This window comes from Poecile atricapillus, chromosome 13 (assembly GCF_030490865.1).
Source record: "Poecile atricapillus isolate bPoeAtr1 chromosome 13, bPoeAtr1.hap1, whole genome shotgun sequence".
NCBI lineage: Eukaryota > Metazoa > Chordata > Aves > Passeriformes > Paridae > Poecile > Poecile atricapillus.
In genome coordinates, this window is record NC_081261.1 from 6,934,407 (window position 1) to 6,958,936 (window position 24,530).

Genomic DNA, 24,530 nt, shown 5'->3' on the forward strand with positions numbered 1-24,530 from the left:
TCAGTCCTGTCCTATCCAGTCCAGTGCAGTCCAGCCCAATCCACTCCAGCCCAATCCAGTCCAGTACAGTCCAGTCCAGTGCACTCCAGCCCAGCCCAGTCCAGTCCAGTCCAGTCCAGTCCAGTCCAGTGCACTCCAGCCCAGCCCAGCCCAGCCCAGCCCAGTCCAGTCCAGTCCAGTCCAGTCCAGTCCAGTCCAGTCCAGTCCAGTCCAGTCCAGTCCAGTCCAGTCCAGTCCAGTCAAGTCCAGTCCAGTCCAGTCCAGTGCACTCCGGCCTCGCACGCGCTTTCCCGCAGGCGGCGCGTGAAGCCCCCGCAGCTGGCCCGGCGCGCTCGCACGTGACGGCGTCACACGCTGGGACCCAGCCCCGCCCCCTCGGTGGGTTCCCACCCAATGAGCTGGAGGGAGCGCTGCGTGCCCGCGCTCTGATTGGTCAGGACGGACGTCAGTCAGCGGGAGGCCCCGGGTTCGAAGGGTCGGAGGTGGGAGAGCGACGGGACGGGACGGGACGGGACGGGACGGGACGGGACGGGACGGGACGGGACGGGACGGGACGGGACGGGACGGGACGGGATCGGATCGGATCGGATCAGGTTAGACCAGGCTAAACTAAGCGGTTTCAGCACGGTGGGGTCCCGGGGATGTGGGGGAGCGGGGCTGCGCCCAGGGCAGCGGGCGGTGCGCACCGCGGGACTCGAGCCGCGGGGGTACCGCACACGGCAGCGGCGGTGCCGCACCGGCCCTGGAGCTCCTCGGGACGTGGGTGGGCGCTGACAGCCCTCGGGCCGGGTGACCGCTGCGCTGGGGCCCTGCGGGGACACAAGGCCGGGCCCTGTCGGACGCGATGGGCGGTTTTGCTGAAGGGATGGGAAACTGAAGGTTGTTCCCGTGCAAAGGGAGTGACCCTCGGCCAGGGCTGCTCTGTAATTCGGGGCTTTCCAGCGCTGCGTGCAGCCAGTGTAGCAGCTGGGCAGGCCCTGTGCCTCCCGCCCCAGGGCAGGTAACCAGACCGCAGGAGCGGCACAAGTTCGGCCCAGTGCAGGGGGATGCGGTTCCGTGCGTGGCGGTGGCAGGGAGCTCAGCTGGGACCCGTGTGCCAGCAGGGATGGCCGGCAGCAGCCAGGAGCGGAGCCTGCGGGAGGAGCTGACCTGTGCCATCTGCTGCGAGCTGTTCAGCGAGCCCGTCATGCTGGACTGCATGCACCACTTCTGCAAGGGCTGCATCCAGGAATACTGGGACAGCTGTGCCCACGTCCCCTCGTGTCCCCAGTGCCGCCGCAAGTTCCCCAGCCGCGCTTTCCGCACGCATTACCTGCTCGCGGGGCTGGTGGAGAAGGTGCGGCGCTGCGGCTCCGAGGAGCATCAGCAGAAGATGCAGGTGAGTGGCTTCTGCCAGGCTGGGGAGAAGGGGACAGGTGCCACCTGAGCCCTGTGCAGCCACCGCCCCTCCTCCCACAGGCAGTTCCCCCACTGTGAAGCCTTACCTGAGCCAAATGCAGTGACATTTGTGTCTCTTCCCTATTAGTCCCTCTCCCTGTTTCCTTACAGCTGTCTGTCTTTTGAACACTTCTCTTTTGCATTTGTTTCCCTCACTGCTGTGTCTGATTCCAACCACAGCTTTGTCGTTTCTTGTTTAAGGACATGTCCCCTAAATGAGAGGAAGATGTGGGCTGCTTGTGCCAGGTCCTCTGCTTGAGGGGACAGTCCCTTCACAACATGCAGCATTTAAAGCTTGTGCAAATAGATATTCCAGGCTGGAGCTCCCAGTGTTAAAAATAAATTGGATTCGTTACATGCACAGATACTTAATTCTGAAGGCTGTGCATCAGGTGCTTGCTTCTCCTTACAGCCTTTATATGAGATCCTGTTGCAATCTGGGACTGTTCCTGAATCACAGGAGAGTGGTGAAATGCCTCTTTACCTTCCTTTCCTTACTCCTGCAGAAGCACCTGGAAGATGCTTTGCAAGCTCGTCAGAAGGAGATGGAGAACTTGCTGCAGAGGAAGCGTGTGGTGCAGGAGGACATCTGCAGCCTGACGGTAACACCCTGTGGGAGCTGCTCTTCGGGCAGCTTCTGGGGCACTGTTCACAGAGGATGTGTGTATCACTGCAGCTGAGGTTTAGCTCAGCTTCCTGTAAAAATCTAGATTAGTAACAGTGGGGATCTACACAAATTGCCCTGCATGTAGGCCCAAGTTCATCACTGCTGGATATTCAGCAGGAGTTTTAGGAGGAGCATTAGCAGTCATTAATGCAGTTTTTACAAAGTGTATGGGTGCAGCAGAGCTGAGACATGGTGAGAGCTGTGGGCAGCCTGCTCTGGCCCTGCAGTGCTGCCTCTTTGCGAGAGCATTAACTCTTGGCAACTCTAAAATCCTCTCATGTCAGAAGGGATGGCAGCAAAGCTGAAGGAGCTGGGTCAGTGGCAGGGTTGGCACTGCAAGAGTTGTGGCCTTGTCACAAGGACAGCGTTGGGATTCACTGCAAAGCTCCGAGGTGAATGAGGAGCCTGACTGCTCTCCATGGGCTTGAGAGGGACCAGGCTCCCTGTTGGAGCAGATCCATGAAGTGAGAGCAGCCACAGGCTGACTGTGCTGCTTTCTTGGGTGGCATAAAAGCGTTAAAACCAATGAAAGAGAATTAAAGGAAAATGGAAGTAGTTCAGAGATGACAAAAAACTGAGAGGGAAAAAAACCCCTTTTTTCCAGTCTCCTGGTTGGAGGGAGCCTCTGATCCCCCAGCCTGCACCATTTCAAACCTCTGCCCTCTTGCCAGATGTGGAATAGACTTTTGAGATTAATGAAGAAGTATTAGCAAGTAATCACGTGTTTTCCTGTTGCTGTGCAAGAAACAAGAGGTGTCTCAGGAGTAAAGGAGCAAATTGCTGATCTGAACAGGGAGGCCCTGCACCTCCTCTGTGGTTCTGGTGTGTCAGCACAAACACCTGCTAGAGCAAGAGGAGGCTGGTGAAGCTTCAGATCTCTGAGGGAGATGGGTTTCTTTTCGGGAGAAAGGGATGTGCAGGAAGCACTCCTCGAGAAAGTAGTGAGGGCTAAGGTTGCACTTGGAGATTAAAAGCTTAAAGATTTAAGGAAAATAACAAGTCATTGGCTGTCTCTTGTAAACAGGCAGGAAGGCAGTGAGAACACAAGATTGGCTGGCGAGTAACAACTGGAAAAAAGTGACCTCTGGATAGAGCTGAATGGGATTTCATCAGCCCTGATGACAGAGATTAGTTTGTGCAGCTTGCCTGTCAGGCAGCTCTGCTCGGGGTCTGGAATGATGTGAAATAAATGCAAACTAACCTGAACAGCTGAGTCTGCAGCTCCACAAAATTTAAAGAGCTCCAGTCTTGCCCACAGGCAAATTCCTGGTGGTGTGGGAGAGGACAATGGCTGCATGTGGAGATTTCCTTCACTAGATACAGTGACCAGGGTTTTTTGGGTTTGTTGGCATTTTTTTCCTTTGTCTCTGCAGTCTTGAAAGTTGCCCTTGTGCCCTGTTCTCCATCCAAAAAGTCATTGCTATGTCTAAACCTCCAATTTTCAGGACTCTGTAAGCAGAGTAACAGGCACAGCCATCCTGTGCTTGTGTGTTTTAGGAGTTGGACTCACCTTCTGCCTCTTTCCTCTGCTCAGAAAGTGTCTGGGGAGCTGAACTTCAAGATTCAGTCTGAGTTTGCTCGCCTTCATCAGATCTTGGAGGAAGAGGAGAGAGCTGTGCTGGCAGAGCTGGGTGAGAAGGAGGAGCAGTCACTGGCCCAGCTGCACAGGCACGTTGGCCAGCTGGAAGAGGGGATGGAAGTGCTGCAGAGGGGCATTGAGCACATCAAGCTGACCCTGAGCAAGATGGAAAATGTGTCACTGCTGGAGGTGAGATGCTTTGCTGACTCTGGCAGGAGGCTGAGGGATGTTTCAGGATCTCACACTGGGATGTGAGAGTCTTAAATGACAGCACTAGGCTGTACCCCAGAGTTGTTCTCACTGCCATCCCTCTGGATTATCTGCCCAATCCCCTGAAGTCTGGAAACTTTAGCCACAAGGGATACAGTGACATCAGATATGGTGGGTCTTGGGAGACTTCCTCATTCTCCATGCAAGTGCCCAAACAGTTTTCCCCAAGATGTCGGTCCTGGTAGCTTGGTTTCCTCTCTCTGTGCTGTGTGGCAGCAGGAGGCAGGACAAGGAACTTATTTGTGCAGCTGCATGAATTAGAGCGACTGCTAATTCTCTCTGCTTCTCACTGCAGGTGGAGAGCCTGGATATCAGGTACGTGTCTGGCATGAAAGAAGCTGATTGCCTTTTCAGGAGCTTATCTTAGTCCCTGGCTGGGACTACATGAGAGAGACACTTTATCTCAAGTTTTAAAAGCATCACAAATTGCTCAGGAAGTTGCTGGTGCTGTGCAAGGTGGAAGCTGGTCCCCAGCATACACTGGGTGCTCTTCCCAGGGAGCATCCTATGTGTTGACGTGGCTGGAGGAGTGGGTACAGGAGACAGTGGTTTGGAATGGGTGCAAGAGCCATGCATGCTGCAAGAGGGAACAGGCTTTGGATGCTTCATCTTCTCCCTGCCCTTCCTCAGCTTCTTACTACTCATGAGGCTGCAAAAGTGACCCTGAGGTGCACGTTTGTCAGAAGCTGGGAGTAGCTGAGGGTCAGAACTGCCATAGGGGAGTGTGTCCTGTCCCCTCCCTCCCTGGAATGCAGTCTGACTCCACAGGCCCAGCCTGTTCAGCCATGCAGGAATCCTGTTGGCTGTGCTGGGTGTGGGTTTGGCAGCTGTCACTGCTCCACAAGCAGTGCTGCTGGCTGTCTTGGACACCTCTGCTCTGAGCCACTCACTGCACCGGGGGCAGAGCTGCATCAGGCAGAGCCAGCAGAGACATTTGTGTCCTGTCTTTACCAAATCTGTCACATGCAGCACTGTCCTGCAGCCCTGCCCGTGCCTTTGCTGCCTGAATTGGCAGTGGCTCAGCAGAGGGATTGACCCTGCCTTGCCTCTCTTTGCCCCAGGCCCTTGGTGCATGTTGAGATGCAGCCTGCCCTGGACCTGCAGCACTACAGGGACAGCCACAGTGGTCCCTTGCAGTACATCTTCTGGAGGCAGATGCTGCGCTCCATCTGCCCTGGTGAGCACATCGCTGTGAGGGTTGGGTGTGGTGGGCCAGGGGTGCTCTGCAGAGGGGGTGTACAGCTGGAAAAATGTCATGCTCGATGTCTCCACAGCTCCTGCCCCACTCACCTTTGACCCTGAGTCGGCCCACCCCAACCTGGTCTTCTCCAGAGATCTGACAGCAGTGACAGAGAGGAATCAGGCCCAGCCTGTCCCCGTCAGCCCTCGGCGCTTCCGTCAGTGCGTCAACGTGCTGGGCTCGCAGGCCTTTGACAGCGGCCAGCACTACTGGGAGGTCTGGGTGGGCAGCAAAACCAAGTGGGATCTGGGGGTGGCTGCTGAGACTGTGGACCGGGCAGCCAAGGTCAAGCTGTGCCCAGAGAACGGCTACTGGACACTTCGCCTGCGGAACAGGACAGAGTACTGGGCCACTGCCACCCCCTGGGTGCGCCTGACTCCCCGCCAGCCACCGCGGAAAGTGGGCGTCTTCCTGGACTGCCAGGAGGGCACTGTCACCTTCTTTGATGCTGGGAACATGTCCCACCTCTTCACCTTCCACCAGGTCTCTGCAGAGAGATACTGCCCCTTCTTCAGCACCTGCTTCAGTGACGGGAGGGACAACGTGGAGCCCATGCGCCTCTGTCACCTGGCCCTGTGAGGGACGAGGGTGCCCTGGGGACACCAGCCTGGCTCCTGCCCGGGGCTGTGCTGGAGGCCAGCTCTGCACACACAGACCATCGTGATGGGTGTTGGAGGAGCTGTTTTGGTTTCAGTTTTGGGAGGGAGGAAGGGATGAATTTCTTCCCAGGTCACATCTGTCCTCCCTTCCCTGTGCCATGGCTGTGGTTGCCACAAGGCATTCACAGAGGTTCCTGGCACCCCTAGAAGCACAACCTCCCATTCCTGAGCACGGCACAGTTCAGTAACAGCAGCCACGGGGCTGCAGGGGCGGTGGCTCTGGGTTGCTGGCACCTCCTGCCTCTCTGTGCTCCCTTGGAGGAGGGCAGCGGTCCCGGGGCACAATCGGGTGCCTCTCCGCTCCACATCCCGACCACGGGCATCCTCTGCTGGAAGAGCTTCCCGGGGCAGGGCTCCGGGCCGGCAGCAGAGGGAGCCCGGTGCGCAGCCCAGGGACTGCAGCGCGGCTCCCTCACCTCGCTCTCTATTAAAGATCATTAGAAAGCCAGTGGTGCCTGCTGGGCCTGCTCGAGGCTGGTGTGCTTGGGGGGATCTGCTGCTCTGGGGTGTGGCACAGCCTGGGGGCACCGAGCAGCCCCCGGAGCCCTGCTCCAGCTCTGGCTCTTCTGTGCCTACAGCACAGGAGGCTTGAAAGAGCCTCTGCTCCCACACAGTTCCTTGGAGCACTCCCTGCACATCTTGCAGTGGCTTTTCACCGTTTGCTGCTTGAGAACAAGGGAGAGAGGTCCTCTGAGCCTAGCCATGATCTTGGGCTACAGCACTTTAAGATTTGGCCATCTCTGGCCTGGCTGGCTCTTAAGAATTTGTACATGTGGAAAATGCCAAGTCCTAATTCTTTCCAAATTCAGCAAGAATGTGGCTCTTTTCCTGTCAGTCCCCTGTGGCCCTGCTGGCAGTGCTGCACCTGCAGGAGGGCAGGCAGGAGTCCCTGGTGGGGGCAAGTCAAGGGGGTTTGGCTGCTGTGGTTTGTGCCCAGGAGGTGCTGGCAGTGTCTCTGCCTCACGAGTCAGCAGAGGTGCTGGGATGGGTCCAAGCCTGGCTGGTGGAAGTGGTGGGTGGGAGGGGGGATGGCAGTGCCTGGGGTGGGTGGAAATGTCATGTTTTTCCCACCCAAATCCATTCTAGGCTGAAAGCAGAGGCCAGAACTCTGCAGTACTGCATAGTCTCCAGTGCTGGCTGGAGCCAGACACCTCCGGCAGCGGCTCAGCTTTCTGTGGTGTGGGAAGGGCCAGGTGTGAGGCTTTCCAGCTCCCACAGCTGGGCACAGGGATGCTTGCCAAAGCAAGGCCTTCACTGCCTGCCCTGTTCCCCCATGGTGCCACAAGGGAGGTTGCCTCTCCTGCATGCCACTGCTGCAGTGTGCCAGGGCTGGGGGGGCCTAATGCCTGTGCCAGGGCAGGAGAAGCCAGAGGTGAGGATGTCCCATGCAGGGTTCAGGCAGATGTGTCCTGTGCAGGAGTGTTGAGCACAGCCCAGGGCTGCTCCCAGTGATCAGGGAGGCTCTGCTCTGTGCAGCCTTGCTTGGGGCTTGGGTGTGGAAGCGATGCTGGGGGTTTGTGCTCCCTCCTGGTCCTCAGTGAGTGCTGAGCCCATGAGGTGGATTTGGCCTCCTCTCACAGCTCTCATGTCTTCCTCCTGCTGCCCCACAGCTTCAGCTGAAACGAGAATGGAAAAGAAGGAGCTGCTGGCTTAAACGAGAATGGAAAAGAAGGAGCTGCTGGCTTGGAAATGGTGCTGCAAGATGGGCTGTGTTACCCCCTGAAGGGCTGGAAGCCTCTGGAAAGACGAGGCTGGTTTGATCACAGCAGGGAGTTACTCTGGGGAAAGCTGAACTCCATCAGCTCCCCAGCCTGCCCAAACTGCGGCCAGGTACGGCTGGGAGGTGCCCAAGGTGTGGGGGGCAGCGGATCCGGTGAGCCCTGGCAGGGGTGAGCACAGCCAGGCTTTGTTGTGTGCCAGCTCCCACTGCCCAGCGCTGCCGTGCGCCGCTGCCGTGCGCTGCGTGGGCCAGCGCGATGGCACCGGCTGCCAGCGTGTGCCACTGCCACTGCTGCCACCTCCCACACCCTCCCCGTGCCTAAGGCAGAGCTGGAGAGCAGCCAAACCCGCTTGTCCCAAATGCTCCTGAGGAAGCACATCCTCCCTTCTCCTGCCGGGCTGTGTGTGGTGCCTGTGGTGCGCTGCTGCCAGGCAGAGCCCGTTTTGGGGTATAATGTCCTTGCCTGGCCCTGCTGCATGGGCAGGGCTGGGGGGCCAGAGCAGCTCCTACAGACAGGGAAGATGCTGCTCTGGGCTGCCACGCGTGCAGCGTTAGGCCAGTGAGGAAATGCAGTCTGCCACTAAATGCTGCCTGAAAAACAATTCTCTGGCAAACCAGAGCACCGTGGAGTAGGAACCATGGGCGTGAATGCAGTGAGTACCTGAGCTTGGCCTGGGTTCAGGCTGGAGGGGATAGGGATGGGAGAGTGGGCACCATGGGGTTAAAGCATCCCTCACCCCAGCATCCAGACTCTGCACCTGCCAGGGCTGGCTCTCGTCATCTTCTCCCAGGGCCAGGCTGTATTTTTCTTGTGGGTTGCTTCATTGCTTTGTCCCTGGGTGTTCCCAGAGCCACCCCAGTGTCCCTTTCCCGTGGCTGTGCTAGGGCTGGGCAGTGTCCAGCAGCTCCTGCCTTGGCAGCCTTCTGTGATCTGTGTGTGTCTTTATCCAGTGCTTTGGGGAAGCCTTTGCTTCCTCGGGTCCCCCCACGTCCTGGAAAGTGGACAAGATTTTAAAATAAGATCCTTTTGTTTCCCAGGGCTGCAACAATGGAAAGATCCCATCGGTCCCACAGTCGCCCTGCGTTTGTGATGGAAAATTCCCCGCCGTGGCAGGGCGAGCGCTCCGCGGTGTCCTGCCCTTCCAGCCATTAGATGGCAGCATGGACGGGCTGGTCCCGGCCACCGCCGCCTGCACCGCGCCGCCTTCGACTGCAGCGGGTGGAGGATGCCAAAATCCAGTGACTTTTGGGGTGCCAGAAGATGCCTCTCCCCTCAACCCCGTGTCAGACCCTCTGCTCCTCTCTCACTCAGCTTCTCCAGGCACGCTCTGACTGCGCTTCGGCCAGCAGTGGTGCCCTGTGATTCGTTCCCCTGTCACTGTCCAGCGCTCAGCACCGCTCACCTCTCAAGGGCGCTGACCCCGATGCTGTCCCCAGTGTGGGTGCACTGTGTGGCTGCCCCGTCTCTGATCGCAGCCCCTGGGGAGGGGTCTGATCCCTCAACTTCAGCTCTTCACTCCTTACTGCTGGGCAGTGCCGCCCCTCTGTGACATTCCAGCGCTCCCTTACCATGGCAAGTTTTGGAAGTCTCTCCTCAAGAGTGTAGGGACTTGGACACCCACCTGGGGTGAAGGGACTCGGGCGCTTTCTGCTCTGCTGAGATCCAGGAGGGAGGTGATCCAAAATGAGTGCGCTCAAGAGCTGGCACTCTGGGTTTAAAATTCACTAATCAGGATGAGAATTAGGCAACGTGAGAGTTGTGTGCACCAGAAGTTTTCCTGCCTTTTTGAAGCCATGAGCACATGGCTTTCATTCAGGCTCTTTCTTCACTGCCTACCAGTGAGCGTAATTAATAATCCTCCGGGGCGCAGCTCGGGGCCGTGTTAATTTATCTGTTCAGCGCTCGCTGGGTGCACAGGCAGCTGGCCAGGGCTGTGCCGGCCGTGCTCCCAAAGCTCTGCCATCGCCTCCGCCTGTTCGCAGCCGCTTCGCTCCGAGCCGGAGCCGCTGTCGCTGGCAGTGGCAGCGGTGTGGGGGCAGCGCCGCTGGCACCAGCGGGACGGCACCGCTCGTCTGCCAACGCCACGGGCGGGTGGGGTTCGGTTTGGTTTGGTTTGGTTTGGTTTGGTGTGTACCTGCCAGAGAACCGTGCGGGTGCCCCACCGAGCCGTGCTGAGCGACAGTGGCTGTTCCATGCTGCTGGCGCTGTGCACGCGTGGACGGCGTGAGTGGAGGGCCCTACTGCACCCCCGGTGAATAAAGGCGCAAGTGTGAGCACAGCCAAGTGCGTGTGTGTCTTTTTGTGCCCCAGGGAGTGCGGGAGGAGGGAGGTTCAAGGCGTGTGTGCAGGACTGTGTGCCTGGGTGTGTGAGGTGTGGAACTGGGGGGGTGCACAGACATGAAGGGGTGTGTGCAGGCAGGTGCGAGATGTGTTCCATCGCATGAGGTGCGTGCGTGCTGTTGTTGAGAGCGTGTTTGTGTGATTCCCACTGCTCCGAGAGGCCGGGATGTGCACTCAGGCACGGACATGAAACAGGCGATGTGCAGGCATTCTCACACAAGTGCAGGGAGATACACGCGGTGCACACAGGTGTGAAAATACACGCAGTTGTTGGGGTGCTCGTGTGCCCATGGGTCAGGGATGATGCAGCCCCACGCAGATGGATGGGAAACACATTTTTCCCCCAGATGCAGGGGATGCAGACCCACACACACAGATGGAGACAGCCAGGTGCGAAGGGATGTGCGCACCCCCGCTGGTGCGGGGAGCGCGGATTCCCCGTCAGTGCCCGGAGCTGCAGGTGCGCTCCCCCCAGCCCCCTCTGCCTCCCCGCCCGCCCCTCCCCGTCCCGCCCCGCCCGCCCGGCGCCCCGAGGCTCGGCGGAGGGCGGCGGGCGGCCCGGGCGGGCGGAGGAAAAGGAAGCGGCCCCGGTGCTCCCCGCCCGCCGCCGCCGCGCGTCGCCGCAGCTGGGGCGCGGCGGGAGCAGAGCTCGGGCGCGGGGCGCTCGCACCGCTCCGCATCGCACGGACCTGCCGGCAGCCCCGGAGATGAGGAGAGTTTGCACGCTGCCCCTCTGGCTCTGGCTCGGCATTGTCTCGGAGGCAGGTGAGCTGCCGGGGCTGCGGGCTGCCCTGCCCGCTCTGATGCTCGCTCCGTACCTGCGGGCGCGCTGGGGACGGGGCTGCTCGGACGGGACGGAACTCGGCGCCTCCGCCCGCGTGTCCCGCAGAGCCCGCAGGGACCGGCACTGCCCGCCGCGGCGTCCCTCACCCGGCAGGGGATGTGCCGTGCCCTGGCGCTGCCCGTCAGGGCTCCCCCATCCCCGGCGGGGACCGGCGCTCCCGGTCCCGGCGCCCCCGATCCCCGGCGGGGACGGGCGCAGTCCGCCCTGGGGTGCCCCGTTCTCCCACCGGCGCTGCCCGTCCCGTCCCCAGGCAGGACGCGCCTCGGTGCCGGCCCGGGTGTCCCCGACGGCGGTGACAGCCTGCCCGCAGCGACAGCACGGGACGGGAGGACCCTGCAGCGGGTCCGGGGCCGCGGGGAGCCCACGCCGTGCTCGTACCGCGGGTGTCTCGCTGCGAGCGCGGACAAACCCCGCTGGACCCTCGCGGGAGGGATGGCGCTGCGCGGGATCGCGCCCGGCTGGAGGCCAGCCCCGGCTCTGTTTATTTATTTTTTCACGCACAGAGTCATTAATTTGTGTGTGCCGGGGAGGAAGGCGCGAGGAGGCGGGGGTCCGTGCAAAGCTGTCCAGCCTGCCTGTCCCAGCTCTGGTCCGCCTCGGAAGTCACCCGAGGCAGATCCCAGTGAAATGCCGTCCCTTCCCATAGCACTCCTGTGGCAAAAGGCTGTTGGGCAGAGAGTGCAGAAGCACGGCAGAGATGGGACTACAACGCCCTTCTAGCAAGCAGAGCCCGCAAGACAGGGTAGAGCTGGGTGGGCACTGCCCGGGCAGTGGGGACAGGACACCCCAGCAGATACCCCCAGAGGAGCTCTTTCTTGCACGAGTAAACCATTTATAACCCAGATCAGAGCAAGACTGAAAGTTAGTAATGGTGGAAGCTTGCAATGTGGGGAGATGAATTTTGGGAGCATAAATAGAATTTTCTGTAGCATCAGCTCAGTGAGTCGCTATCACCAGTGGCATTTGCTGCTATCGTTGAAGTGAGCTCACAGGAGAGCTGCAGGTGTGGCATGAACAGCATCACCAGCAGTGTCACTTGTCAACCCACTCTGCCCAGAAAGCTGCTGATGGCTCTGGTGTCACGGGGCCCAAGGACACAACGGGTGGCTGGAGCCCAGAGGATGCTCAAGGAGGCTGGGCAGAAAGGAACCTGATGCCGGTGGCATTGCAGTGGGAGCAACTGTTCAAAGCTCTCTTGTTAGCAATTTGTAAAGCGCGGTGTAGCTGCTCCCGGGCTCTTTCATCTCCTGGAGGTGCAGGAGCAGTGCCTGGGAGGCTCTGGCCAGCGCAGCTGTGTGGCCTCGTCGGCACAGGGCTGAGCAGAGCTTTGAAGCTCTCGGCGCTGCCTGATTAGTGCAGCGATGAAGGGCGATGTGGAGCTCAACTGGGGGATGGTACCATGGGGATTTGCTTCCCCTCCTTCCATTCTATCAATGAGGACAATTTGTCAGTGCATGAAGGATGCACAGATTTCTCATTAACCATAATCCCAATGGGGTGCAAATATTTGCTCCCCTCAGAAGCAGGGATGTGTGTGTGAGACTGTTCCACCTGTGAAGGATGAAATAATCATCTCAGGATCATGAAAGGTCTGCTCTGGCACCACGGTGCCTGTTTAAATGGGCCAGCATTAGAGGATGCTGTGTGTAAGAGCACAAAACTCTTACACGTTCCAGCTCCATGGTGCTCCCAGGAGTGGAGCTGGGGAGCTGCCCTGCGCAGGCAGTGAGATGGGGGGAACAGGCAGAGGTTCAGTCCCAGCATTCTAGATCATCTTGGCCTCTCAGGGTGATTTGTGAATGGTGATGAGACCATGTGCTTCCTGAGCCACCATCTTCTGGACACAGAGCAGTGCTGAGCCCCCCACAGCCAAACCATCCCATTGGGGACACTGGCTTGCTGTTTCCCAGGGTGTTTGCCCATTGTGTGGGGAAAGGGCCCGTGCTTGTGTAGGACCTGAGCCGACTGTGTTGGCTGCCGCTGCCTGCTCCCCTCTCGATCACACAGAATTCCCGGCCGGGTGCTCGGACAGGCCCGTGCTGACCATGCCAGCAGCAACAGTTGCCTGTGCAGCTGGGATTTGAAGCAGTTGCTTTATTGCAAGTAATAAACATGGACCGTTTCAGCAATTCCCTTTCATTCAACAGCCCTGACTGCGCAGCATCCCCGCCAGGCTCAAGCCAGGGCCTCCCAGGGCAGCGGGTGTTTGGAGGGATGCAGCCCGTGGTCCCTGGGGGTGCCAGGGAGGGGACAGTCACGGCTGCTGTGCCCAGCTGTCTGCTTAAGGATGATTTCAGATGAGTGAGCTGCAACTACCGCCCTGGGATTTGGCTTGGGCACGCGAGCCCGCGGCTCACTGCCTGCACAAACACCCACCAAGGCGTCACTGAGCCCAAATTGACGTCTGGTCAGAGGGACACTCCCCCAGCAGCACAATGTCCCCGGCCAGTGCAGGCAGGGTGGACGGGGCTTCCTCCAGTGTATCCCGTTCCACTCTGCTGCCTCTCTCCCATGGGCTTGCTCCATGCAGGATCGCTGTCCCCAGGGTTTCTCTTGGCCCTGCGTTGTTGCGGTGTTTTCCGGGGCAGGCGTGGGAAGGGCAGGTGCTCCCGGCCAGCCAGGAGGGAACAGGCTGTTCCCGGCATCCCGAGGCAGTTCCTGGAGAAAGAAGGGGAGAGCGGGATCCCACGGGAACGGCGAGAGGAGGGAGGGGACCGTGGCCAGGGAGCAGTTTCTCCAAAGCCATAGGAGACATCCAACACACTCAGGAGATTGCCTTGCAGAGCAGGAGGGGGCTCTGGGTGGGTCCCCAGCTCTGTCGAGCTCTCAGCAGCTTTGGGGTGCAAGGTGAGCCCCGGGGATAGCACCTATCTCATTCACCTTCTCAGCCACTCCAGCTGGCACAGCAGAGGTGATTTTGCATTCAGCCTGATGGACTGAAACAGCCCCAAAACAATGGGTGCAAGGCAGGGGACTCCTCACTTCCAGTTTGGGGGGGCTGTGCATTTAAACCAGGAAGGAGGGGAAAGCTGCAATAGGCTGTGGGTGATGGGGATGTCCTGCAGGTGCAAGGAGAAGCAGAAAGCCTTGTGATGGCCAGACCCTGCAGGCTCCACTGCCTATGGAAGGTGGGGAGCCAGCAGTGCTGGTGGTTTCCGTGTGAGGAATGACTAAAGCCGCAGGGCTCTTCCGCTGGGGAAGACAGGCTGGGGCATTGTGACCGAAGGCTGCAAAATCACAGCTCGCCTGGAGAAGGCAGCTCCTGGCGGATTCCCGTGTTGGGAGCATGGTGGGAGGCTGGTGGCTTCTTGCCCGCTGCCAAGCAGCAGTGGAGCTCACCTTCACAGGGCCTTGTGGGTGTGAGATGTTTGCCTGGGTCCATGGGCCTGGGTGCATGGAAAAATATATGGGTTTGCAGGAAGAAAATCCACAGGTGATTAGTTCAAGCTGAAAGCCCCCCTCTCCCACCTTGGACTGTGAGCGAGAGGTGCCAGTGCTGTGTTTTGCCTTGACCTGCCCCATCTTCCCCTGCAAATCTCCAGTTGGGCGAGGGGCAGCAGCCAGGTACACATCCCACTCCTGCTGGGTGCTGTGGGAGGATCATGACCTCCTGGTGCATGCCACAGTTTTCTGGGGAGACCAGAGCTGAGCCTTGCCCTGGGCCAGAGATTTTGTCCTTCATTAGGAAAAGAAATACTGCTGCAGCTGCACTGGCATCTAGTGACTGGTTAAATGAATTCCAGGGGTTTTATTGCCTCTGGCTATCCCAGACCTTTGTTTCTCGTTTCACGTTGTTAAAAGAGGGGGTTAGCCAGGTCCCAGGGGGGCTTTTTCTCTTTGGTCAGAATAGTTCTGATGTTTTCGCGCAGCGTTATTGCCCATCTGCGGTGCCTCATTGTTAAGGCAGAATAGTGGAAGCGGAGGTGGCCTGTGGTCAAGTCGGCAAGGAGGCACAAGCCCTGAGCCCAGCGTGGCCGCTCCTTTTGTCCAGCAAATCGCTCCATCTCTAGGTGCAAGTTCAGCAGAAGGAGAGTGAAAAGCCTGGCCCTGCAGCAGCTGGTGCTGAAACTCCCACTAAGTTTTATAAGCTGAGGATATTAAGTGGGGAGTCTTGGAGTCTCTCCTGGAGTCATTTCCCTGCTGAGGTAGCAGAAACAGGTTTCAGCCAGTGACTTGTATTTCACCTTACAACTTCTCCCACGAGTGAATTGTTATTCTTGCTGTGTTTCTGCCTCCTCCTTCCAGGGTGAGGATCCCTCATGCAGCCTTTGCGGCCAAACCTGGAGGTGCCGTGGGACGGACGTCATGTGCTAATGAGGGAGGATCGGTTTAGGGGGTCAGGAAAAGACTCTCACTGGGCAAACAGGATGGGGGAGGCAAACTTAAGTGCTGTGGTCTCCTGTATCTGAGCACATAATAACCAGGCAGCTGCTGCTCCCCTGTTCAGCTTCTATGCAGTGAAAGGCAGCAAGGACCCAGGGCTCTTCACAGGAAGGACCACGAGAAAGGGGAAAGTGGATTGCAGATTGTCCTGGTCCCTGTTACTGATGGGCAGAGCCCTGGAGTGAGCAGAAAGAAAACACAGATAAAATTTTACCTGTCTTCAGCAGCCAGCCGAGGGCTGGTCACAGCTCCTGGCAGAGCCTGGAAAACCCCAGCTCTGTTTCAGGAGTTGGTGAAATAATAAGTTTGACTGTGCTCCTGGTGTAAGTGCATGCAAAGGGGGAAGCGATGGAGCAGCTCACTGAAGTTTGTGGGACCCCTTGTCTCTGTGTGAGGTGTAGCTGCCCACCCACGTGCAGGTGTGGAGGAGTTAAGCCTTCTGGCTGTGGCTCCAGCTGGCTGGGCAAATGCCAAGCAGTGCACCGAGTCTGCCCGCCTTGCTCTGCGGTGCCAGCAACAGTGACAGCACCCAGGCTCCGTCCCACCATGGCCACACCGCCCTGCCTGGTGAGACCACCTGCTCAGCGGGCTCCAGGGCCAGGGTATCCCCCAGGGAAGGGTTAAGCAAAGAGGAGCAGTGCCAGTGCCAGGCTGGGTGTCCAGGTTCTCCCTTGGCGGAGGTCAGTGGTGGTTCATGGGAAAGGAAAAATTGGCAGCTGGGCCGGATGTCCCTGCATTTCCCCTCTTCCTGCAGCCGCCTGAACGATGTTCCTTATTTAGCTTTCCTGACGGACAGGAGGAATCTGATGGCGGAAACTGTCACTGCCTGATAACAGTTCAGGGACCCCTTTATGATGGGCGGCACGGCAGGGAACAGGGCAGCGCTGCCCTGGCTGGGAGGGGACAGCCAGGGCTGCCCTTTGCTCCGGGTTCTCGGGGACGGCCAGGCAGGGTGGGAAGGGCACTCACAGCCTTTCCCTTATTGCTGCTCTGTGTACAAACCCCCTCAGAGCTACTTAAAAGACTCTCAAGACCAAGAAGTGTGTTTATACATCTGTAATATTGGCTTTTTTCCTTCTTTTTGGTGAAGCATCTGGGCTGGTGGAAAAGGGCCATGGATGGGCAGAGGGGAGGCATGGAGCAAAGCCACCCTGCCAAGGTCTGAGGCTAGGTAAGGCTTTGTACTCACTGGCAATGAAGATGTGAAGGGCAGCCAGGGCTGGGATGCTCCAGCAGGAGCTGGGAGTGATGATCACTGTCACTGCACACATCAGTACTGGCAGCAGATCCCATGTAAAAGTGCACTGCCCAAGCACACAGCAAACATGTGTTCATGCCCATGAACACAGCAAAGGAGATGTTCTTCCATGTTTTATTGTTCCCAGCTTTCTTTCCATGGAAGATGGCATCTTCTTAGTGTCTGAGCCATTCTCTCATATGTGCCCATGGTGATCAGCCTCAAAAACACAAAAAGTCCTGAAACACAGCTTGTAGGTCATTGTATCCATTGATTTTTTCCTTGCATCTGTGGAGGCCACCAGGCTGCTGCCATACCAGTAACAGCATTGTTTCCATGGCAATTATTGTACTTTAAAAGGGCAGAATGTACAGCAGGACTGTATTTACTCAAGAGCAAGCCCTAAGCAAAGCAGCCCTTGCCACTGGCCAGGGCATTGCACTCTCTGTGGAATGGCCAGGCTGGCTTTGCTGTGTTTTGCATTGGGATGCAGGATGTAGTGAGTTGGTTTAGCCAGGCTGGGTGGCACAGGGCTCCCACACACCTGTGCAAAGGCTGTACCACAGCCTTGTACCTTGAGACCACCATTCCTCTGCTGCTCAGAGCTCTGCATTCCCTGGGATGGTTAGAGCTGCACACTCCAAAGTGAGCCTCTGTTTCAGTCTTAGCTGAGGAATGTTAAAAATCTCACTGCAAGATGCAAAACCTCAGCAGGAACTCACAGGGGTTGTGTCAGTTCTCTCTGAGCCACCCACTGTCTGACCAGGTCACACACATGAGCATCCATGAGTTGCAAGACTGAGGTTTAGGTCATCAAACCATGGTGGTACCTCAGGACCAAATGCTTCTCACTTCAGCTGAATTCAAATTCCTTTCGTGTTTTTGGAACAAGCAGCACAGGCAGGGAGACTGGTGCAAAAGGAGTTGCTGTATCTGTCCATGTGTGTTCCTGTGCTGCCCTGTCTGTGACACAGGTGTGTGCAAGGCTGGTGGACATGGGAAGGAAGCGTGAGCTCCTGCTCCAAACCCCAGTGCATGTTTCAGATGGGCATGCTGAGGATGAGATGCCCTTGGGGAATGACAGGGATTTGCATCCTCCTGGCTATTTTGAGGCAGTAAAAGCAGCAAAATTCATTTTGCAAGTTATTTGTTTAAAGTCGTATGTGTTTTTTATGGTGTCACTTTCTAGCATGTGTCATTGCAGTGAGATGAGTTAACTTCCTGCTGTACTTTCCTGGGCAAGAATCATCTCACCCATTCCCTCACAGAAAAGTTTGGTGTAGAGCCCAAGGCATTTGCTCTGTGCTCAGCAGGGGGGAGAAAGGCATTTTTGGAGATGCTCCAACCTGTCCTCAAGGAGGCGTTGAAGTAATTGGGGAGGTGATGGCAGAGCCAGCTCCCAGCCTGCATGGTGTCTGCATACATCCACGTTCCCAAGACCAGCTCTGTGCCTCAGCCAGGTTGTATTTAACCCCACAATTTCCCCCTCTTCCTCACTGGCCACCCCAGCTCTCTCCACCTCAGCAGCTGCATGAGGGGATGGGCATGGTCTGGCTGAGGGTAAAATGTAAGAGCAACATCAAAACAACTGACGGCCCCAGCCTTGGGAGCTGAGGCGAGGAGGAGGCTGGGAGGTGGTGGGATCATTTGGAGTGAGCAGTAGACAAAGGAAGGAAGTTTTTATTACTGGGCAAAATCCTGAACTCCTTCAGTTGTATTTAGGCCAATGTCTCAGTAACTTCAGTGGAGCTTCTGAGTAAAGAAAGAAGGAAGAGCTTCAGAATCTGGCCCCCGAGTAATTGTGTCACGGTGGAAGTTTATAAAGAATTTGCAAGCTCACGGTGGCTGAGCAGCCGGTGGTAGCCAGCAAGCAGCGCCCCTGGCACCCAGGCCTCCCCCTGGGTCACTGTCCCCATCCTGCAGCAGGGTCTTCATTCCAGCTGCTGGCAGGAATGGGGCTTGGCAGGCCTTGCAGGACACAGCGAGGTGCTCTGAGCTGGGCAGTGGCTCCACAGGTTCATGAGGATCTGTCTGCATCTCCACAAGACTTGTGACACCCATGGAGGGTTTTGGTGTCCTCCATCATCCTGAGCTACAGAGGCACTCGAGCTCTTCATGTAGCAGGGAAATGTGTAAAAGATTTACTGATTTTATTTATTCCACAAAAAGGCACAGGGCTATGTAGCAGGGCCTGGAAATTCCTCCAGTAATTTCCCAAACTGATTTGGTGCACCACGTATGTGTCTGCACAGACACGTGTGTGTTGACAGTGGTTCGGCTCCAGGTTTAGCTTTCCATCTGTAACTTGTTTTCCCCATTTCTGAAGCACTGGTGTCCACTGAGATGGATATTACATGTAGTGACCTAAAAAAATAAATACTGACATAAGTGCAGGTCAAGCCAGTATTTTCCGTGATATACAGTAAATCTTGACATTTGCTGAGGCAGGAAGATTGGGCATGAATGGTGGTTTATACTCAGATTTGGAAACTGCCAGCTCAGAGTGATGGCAGCAAGCAAAACCATGTCCAGCAGAGGTGACGGCATCCAGTGCCCACAGAAATCCATCACTCACACCCTGCATCATCCCAGCCCAAGCAGAGTCCCTAGAGGGACATAACTGTGTCTGAGTGGCCATCAATCCCTCCCCCACACTGCAGCCCCCGGCCCTCGGGAAGCAAAGGGCAGAGGTTTAGCAGCATGTCCCAGAGTGTGGCAGCCAGCTGCAGAGCAGAGTGCCCCCACAGGAGGTGCACACATCCACACCAAGGAGATCGCTGCACCGCTGGGCAGGTCCTAGTGCTGGGATGAAGCACGGGGGAAGAAACTGCCTTTCCTCCAAAAGGAGTTACCTGCTAATGCCTTGTAAAGCAATTTAGTTAACAGAGTGTGCATCTGGGCCAGATGCCTCCTCACGGGGTTTGTTGGCTGTTGCCAAACTGTCAGACTTGGCAGCTCCTGGGCTGTAAGTGCTGGTTCTGGCAGTCCTGCTGATGCTGGGATGGGATCAGGGCATATCCTGGTCTTTCATCTCCTCTCTGTGCTGTGACATCCCAGTGTGCAAGGGGAGGGCAGTTGCAGCATATCCTGCAGTAGTGCCCTGTTCTGGGCAGGCAGGCAGGCACTGACCCAGGATGTGTCCCCTTGGGTGACAGCTTTGAAGTGGGATTTTCCTCACCATGTTTGCTTACTCCTGTGCTACCAGGACTGACAGAGGCACCGCTGTTCGTGCTGCACTGGGTGTAGCGCGGTGTCCACAGTTAAAACATGAGGATGGAGTTTGATGTTCCTCAAAGTCCCTGTATTGTAAGGAAGCAGGAACCTTCCCAGTGACATTGGTCACACCAGGATTGTGTCCAGCCCAAGATGCAATCCCTGCTGCCAAGGTGCCTGCATTGCCCAGTGTTGCCCCTCCACAACGTTCAGCATTTCACAATATTTATGGCTGTCCCTCACCCTTGGCTGCTTAGACAAATAAAGCTTGATGCAGCCTGAGGCAGTTAATCCCTGGCTCTCCAGACTCCCATCAATAACAAGGAGTGGGTGGCATTTGAAAGAATGCACTGGGGGAGAGGGGGAGTTCTGGGATCTATTTTTTCTACGGAGGGGGAAATCCAAGCCTGCCTTCATTGAAGATAAGCGACGTGGCTGGGCTGAGCTCTGGCTCAGAGGTTTTAGTGGTGATAGAAGGCAGAAGACTCCGCACAGTGTTGGCCCCATGGTAACCTTTGCCAAAAGAAAAACACTTCTTAATACAATAGTGATTTTAAAAAAAGGAAAAATAAACAGGACCCCACATGAACTTAGGAAACCTGTTCTGGCATACAGAGGGATGTGTATGATGAAATGAACCTGAATGGCACTTGGAAGAACTCTCGCCTCCAGACCCACATTTCTGGGAGTGGGGAAGGGCCAGTGTCTGTCCTGGCCCCTTTGGTCCACTATGGTGCCAAAACACCTCTACTCCCAAACAGCTTCTCCTGCATTTATGGATCAAGATAATGTGTCTTTCCTTCATCCACACCTTGAATTCCCAGGGGGATGGAGAGGCCATCACCAGCCTTGCCCCACAGCTCTGAGCCTCGAGTACCTCACGGTGACCAAACAGGGTGAGCCGAGGAAGTGGCATTGTTTCTTTAGCAGCGTTTCCCTGTTGGTACTTGTGCTCCTTGGCTGGAAGTCATTAGCATGTGTAAACGCTTCCTTCCCATCTCGTCCGCTTGCGTGCTCTTCCCACTGCGCTCTGTGGCAAGGGAAGCACCTTGGAGAAGGAAAACAACAGTCAGCTCTGCACACTAACAGAGAGTAACTGCGTGTTTGTGGAGCTTGGTCACCCTGTCGTAAGCTATTTTTAAAAAGCAGAAGAAGGAGGTTTAGCTTATTGGCCTTCAAATAAAGCCAGAGTCCTATAGTGCCATTTAGGCTGGGCGTTTCATTGTAGGAATTGTGCTGTGATATACAAAGTGTGACATTTCCAACTCAGCCTTTCTTGGAAGGGAATTAAATTAGTTTCATAGCTGCACAAGGGGTGTTATGTGGAGGTGGAGAGAGAAATCTGTGCAGATGTTAAACAGCCAGCTAATCTCAAGTGATGCGAATGCCCCAATACACTTTGGCTCTCAGAGATGATGATTATCATCTCCTGCTGCAGTGGGTCCTGGCTTGTGGTCACAGCTCTGTGCCAAGAGAAACTGAGAGTGTGTGCATCTGTAACTTGCCATCAATGCCCTGGACAGCCCCACAGGGCCAGACTTCCTTCCATTGCCCTGAGTCTCTGCATATCTTTGCCCAGCAGGGAGCAGATGGGATCACTGACCCAGGGCTGAGGTGCAGCAAAATCCTGTGAGGGGAGAGCTTTGCTGTGCTCTTAGAGCCCATCCCTCCTGGGGATTCTGCAGAGAACAGAATAAGATTTCATTAACCACGTCAGGGAAGACTGTGGGTTTGGGCAGCTCTGGCTGCTTTCAGGAATGGCAGAAAGCCAAGCTGAGATATGCAGTGGAGGGTTGAAATTCCTTATCTCCTATGTGCTGTAGGTGCATTTACCCCAGGGATCCCACCTCCCGTCCTGTTCGCGCCGAGGGCTCTTAGATCTGCAGCGAGCGCTCAGAACTCCTCCGTCAGCCCTCACTGCTTGTGTCTGACCTCGTACCTGAGCCTTCCTTCCTCTGCTGCTACCTCTGATGACTAATTCTTCTTTGAAGAGTGTGTGCCTGTGATCTTCCTGGCTCCCCTTGCGCCCACCCCACCCAGGGTCGTGCCAATGCTCGTGTGTGCACGTGCAGGTGCGCACGGAGAGGCTGCGCAGGGAGGAGGGCTCGTGCTCCCCATGCAGCAGCTCTCTCTGTGTCCCTGATCACTCTTCCCTTTGCTTTATTATTATTATTTTTAGATTATACTCAGTGCTTGAAGCCCCCTCTTTGATAATCAGGAAGTTTAAATTCCTCCTGCATTTTGCTTGTGCTTCCTACTTTTTGCACCCATCCTCATCTAATGTAGCTTTTTCATGTTGCATTGACTCTGGGCTAAATTAATTTTCTTTGTTCCCTGTGTACCTTTAATTAGAAGGAATAAGGATCCCTCCTCTCTTGCACCAGTATACGTTTTTCAGGCAGGGATGGAGGTACATGGAAGCTGTATGATGGCCTTCCTGGGAGCCTAGAGCAGATGGTGAGTTGAATGCAGGTTTTTGAGGGCCAAGATAATCATCTAATTGCAAAACTATTTTTTCCCCACTTACCCTGTTTATCAATCAGCTGCTCTTGCACCCTGCAGCTGGAGATCAGCTTGAGGGTGGGTTGTGCTGCAGAGAACAGGGACTGCCAGCTCGAGGGCAGCTCTTTGGTTTGAGGGCTCTGAGTTGATTTCAGTTCACAGCTAAGTAGCAAACATCTGGATGCAGACTCCAGGGACATGAAGGTGGAGAAGCAGGTCTTTTCCACTCAGTACATTCTCTCCCAACACAGCTGCAGGGCTTGCAGACCCCTGAAAAAGCCCAGCAAAGTCAGTCTGGCACAGCAGGCTGGGCAGGAGGCAGGTAGGGCACCCCAGGCTTTGCTCACATGGGGGAAACCTGCCCTGAGTGGTGTAGAGGGTTTTTTCAGTGTCCTGCTAAGTCTGTCCACAAGCAAACAGTCTTGGGAAGAGTTAAACTTCAAAGGCCAGCAATTAAGCCCACACACATCATGGAAAAGCAAACCTGTGACTTGTTTTTTTCTTTCCATATGCTACTGCCCTTTTCTCTCTGTGCTCAGTACCGACCCTCGGGCTCTGTCTGACTTCCCGGTCAGCTACCTCTGTCTCCTCATCTCTCAGCAAGAGTTGGATACTGAGGCCTCACATGGCTTAAACTCCATCTTCCCCCAACAGTACACCTGCAGTTTGCTTTGGCAGGAGTTTACCTGAGCCTCTGGAAATGGGTCACGATGGAGCTGTAGTTGATGATGTTGAATCTAAGGGTCTCTCTCCACTGTTTCTTAGTCTTTTCCCTTTCTCTAAAAATCCAGGTGCTGTGGGTGGAAGCCTCTGCCCAGGTGCTGAAACTGGTCTTGGCTTTGCCTGGACTGCCAGCAGTCTCAGCATGGGCAGTTGGGGCTCTGGGAAAGGGGGTGATGCCCTGGCATGGACAGGGAGATCCTGGATGTACCCACTCTGTTACGGCAGTGGGTGGTTTAGAGACTCCTGGACCTGGATGTCTCACCTGGATCATGGTGTGTAAGAGTTGGTAATGACTTGTCTTCTAGGAGCTTATCTCTCTTTGGGAATCTCTCTGTGGGTATCCCACAGTGGAAAAATCCACAATTTAGCTGAGTTGCATGAAGAGGTACTTGGTCATCTGCCTCGTAGCACCATCAGGTACAGTGTAAGAAGCAGTGGATTGTAATTTCATTCCATCATTTCCTTTTAACCACTGATGGGCTGCCATTTCTTCTCAGGGGCCAAAGATGTGTCCTTAGGGTTCCACAGGTTTGTACCCACTGCTGCCAGAGGTACCTCAGCCCAGCAAAGCTCCTGGAGTTACACCTGGATAGTCACAGGGTGGAATTAACCTCTGAATCCTGCAATGCCCTGGCAACTCCTGTGCAGTCCCAAATAGATTAACTGGAGGGAGCAGCAGTACAAACCTTTCCCAAAGCACTTGCCCAGAGATTCCAGACCCCCAGGGCCCACAGGAGGAGGTCCCTAGCTCATCCTGGCCATGCATTTGTGCTGGCAATACCTTATGCCAAGTAGTGGACTTGGACCAGCACTCGTTTCTCACAAGCTGTGGATCATCCTTTGCATCCCTTCAAGTCAGAGATGTAATGAACGGTATTAGCTGCTGATATCAGTCCCCTAAAACCATCCAATGTCTCTGCTCCTTCTACGGCACGTTAATCACACCCTGCTGGGGCAGAGAATGTGAGCAGGGCAAGATTTTGAAAGAAGTAAATTAAAACAGGAAGAGAAGCAACCTGACAGTCCTTAAGATGTAGGAGGATAATTTTAATTGAGTTTTGCAAGGGTTTAGCCGTGCAGTTAATAGGGGCCACTGGAAGAGGGGTGGTTATGTATGCTAAGCAGGGTGGCTCCCCCAGGACCCCTGCAGAGCCACGGCGGTGGCAGAGTGGGAGCTGCCACAGGCGTTTGGGTAGGTCTGAGGATTTCTGCCCCTTGAGGAGTGAATCCTGTGAACAGAATAGGTCCTGTTCCTGTCTGAAGGCGCTGGGCTCCCCCTCCCCTCCCCGCGCATCCCGCTGAGCCGGAGCTGCCCTCTGAAATGTCAGGGAGAGGAAGCAATCCTTGGCTTGTTAGTTTCTACAAGGAAATAAAACACACAGATGGCTCGAGCATCCTCTATCTCAAAGGCAGGAAAAGGATTCTCCGGGCAGGACCAGGCAGCCAACAAACGCGGGGCGATCCAGTGAATGGAGGACCAAACAAAGCAGCGTCTGGCCAGCCCTGGCCGCAGCAGAAAGGGTGGGCCGGCGGCCACCGAGGGGAAACCAGCCCTCTGATGTGCCGGAGCATCCCTCGCTGCAGCGAGGGCAGCGAACAGGCGCTCCCCTGGGGCCCGGGGAGGCTGCTGACAGCAGAGATCCTGGAGGAGGTCTGCAGGGTGGCCCCGGCTGACCCGCTGCCCCCGGCCGGACATGTGGCTACCTGACACGGGC

At 56.3% G+C, this 24,530-nt stretch overlaps 2 protein-coding genes across 7 annotated transcripts in view; both read left to right on the forward strand.

Annotated features, from left to right (window-relative positions):
* Window positions 1-454: 454 nt before the first annotated feature.
* Window positions 455-9,845, forward strand: LOC131584132 (zinc-binding protein A33-like). 5 transcript variants are annotated; one of them, XM_058848934.1, is made up of 8 exons: window positions 455-482; window positions 1,104-1,378; window positions 1,944-2,039; window positions 3,639-3,872; window positions 4,249-4,268; window positions 5,015-5,130; window positions 5,228-5,676; window positions 8,611-9,845. In XM_058848934.1, exons 2-8 carry the CDS (start codon window positions 1,106-1,108, stop codon window positions 8,902-8,904), a joined length of 1,482 nt encoding a protein of 493 aa, XP_058704917.1. In that variant the 5' UTR covers window positions 455-482; window positions 1,104-1,105; the 3' UTR covers window positions 8,905-9,845. The 5 variants fall into 5 exon arrangements, with proteins under 5 accessions (XP_058704917.1, XP_058704916.1, XP_058704915.1 ...); XM_058848933.1 differs by lacking the exon at window positions 455-482 and adding an exon at window positions 491-593; XM_058848932.1 differs by lacking the exon at window positions 455-482 and adding an exon at window positions 607-1,000.
* Window positions 9,846-10,502: 657 nt separating this feature from the next.
* Window positions 10,503-24,530, forward strand: part of FLT4 (fms related receptor tyrosine kinase 4) — a 57,853-nt gene continuing 43,825 nt past the window's right edge. Inside the window, exon 1 of one of the 2 annotated variants that reach the window (XM_058848605.1) lies at window positions 10,503-10,678. In XM_058848605.1, coding sequence (XP_058704588.1) covers window positions 10,621-10,678 — 58 coding nt within the window. In that variant the 5' untranslated portion in view covers window positions 10,503-10,620. The remainder of the gene's footprint in view (window positions 10,679-24,530) is intronic. The other variant, XM_058848604.1, reaches the window with a different exon arrangement.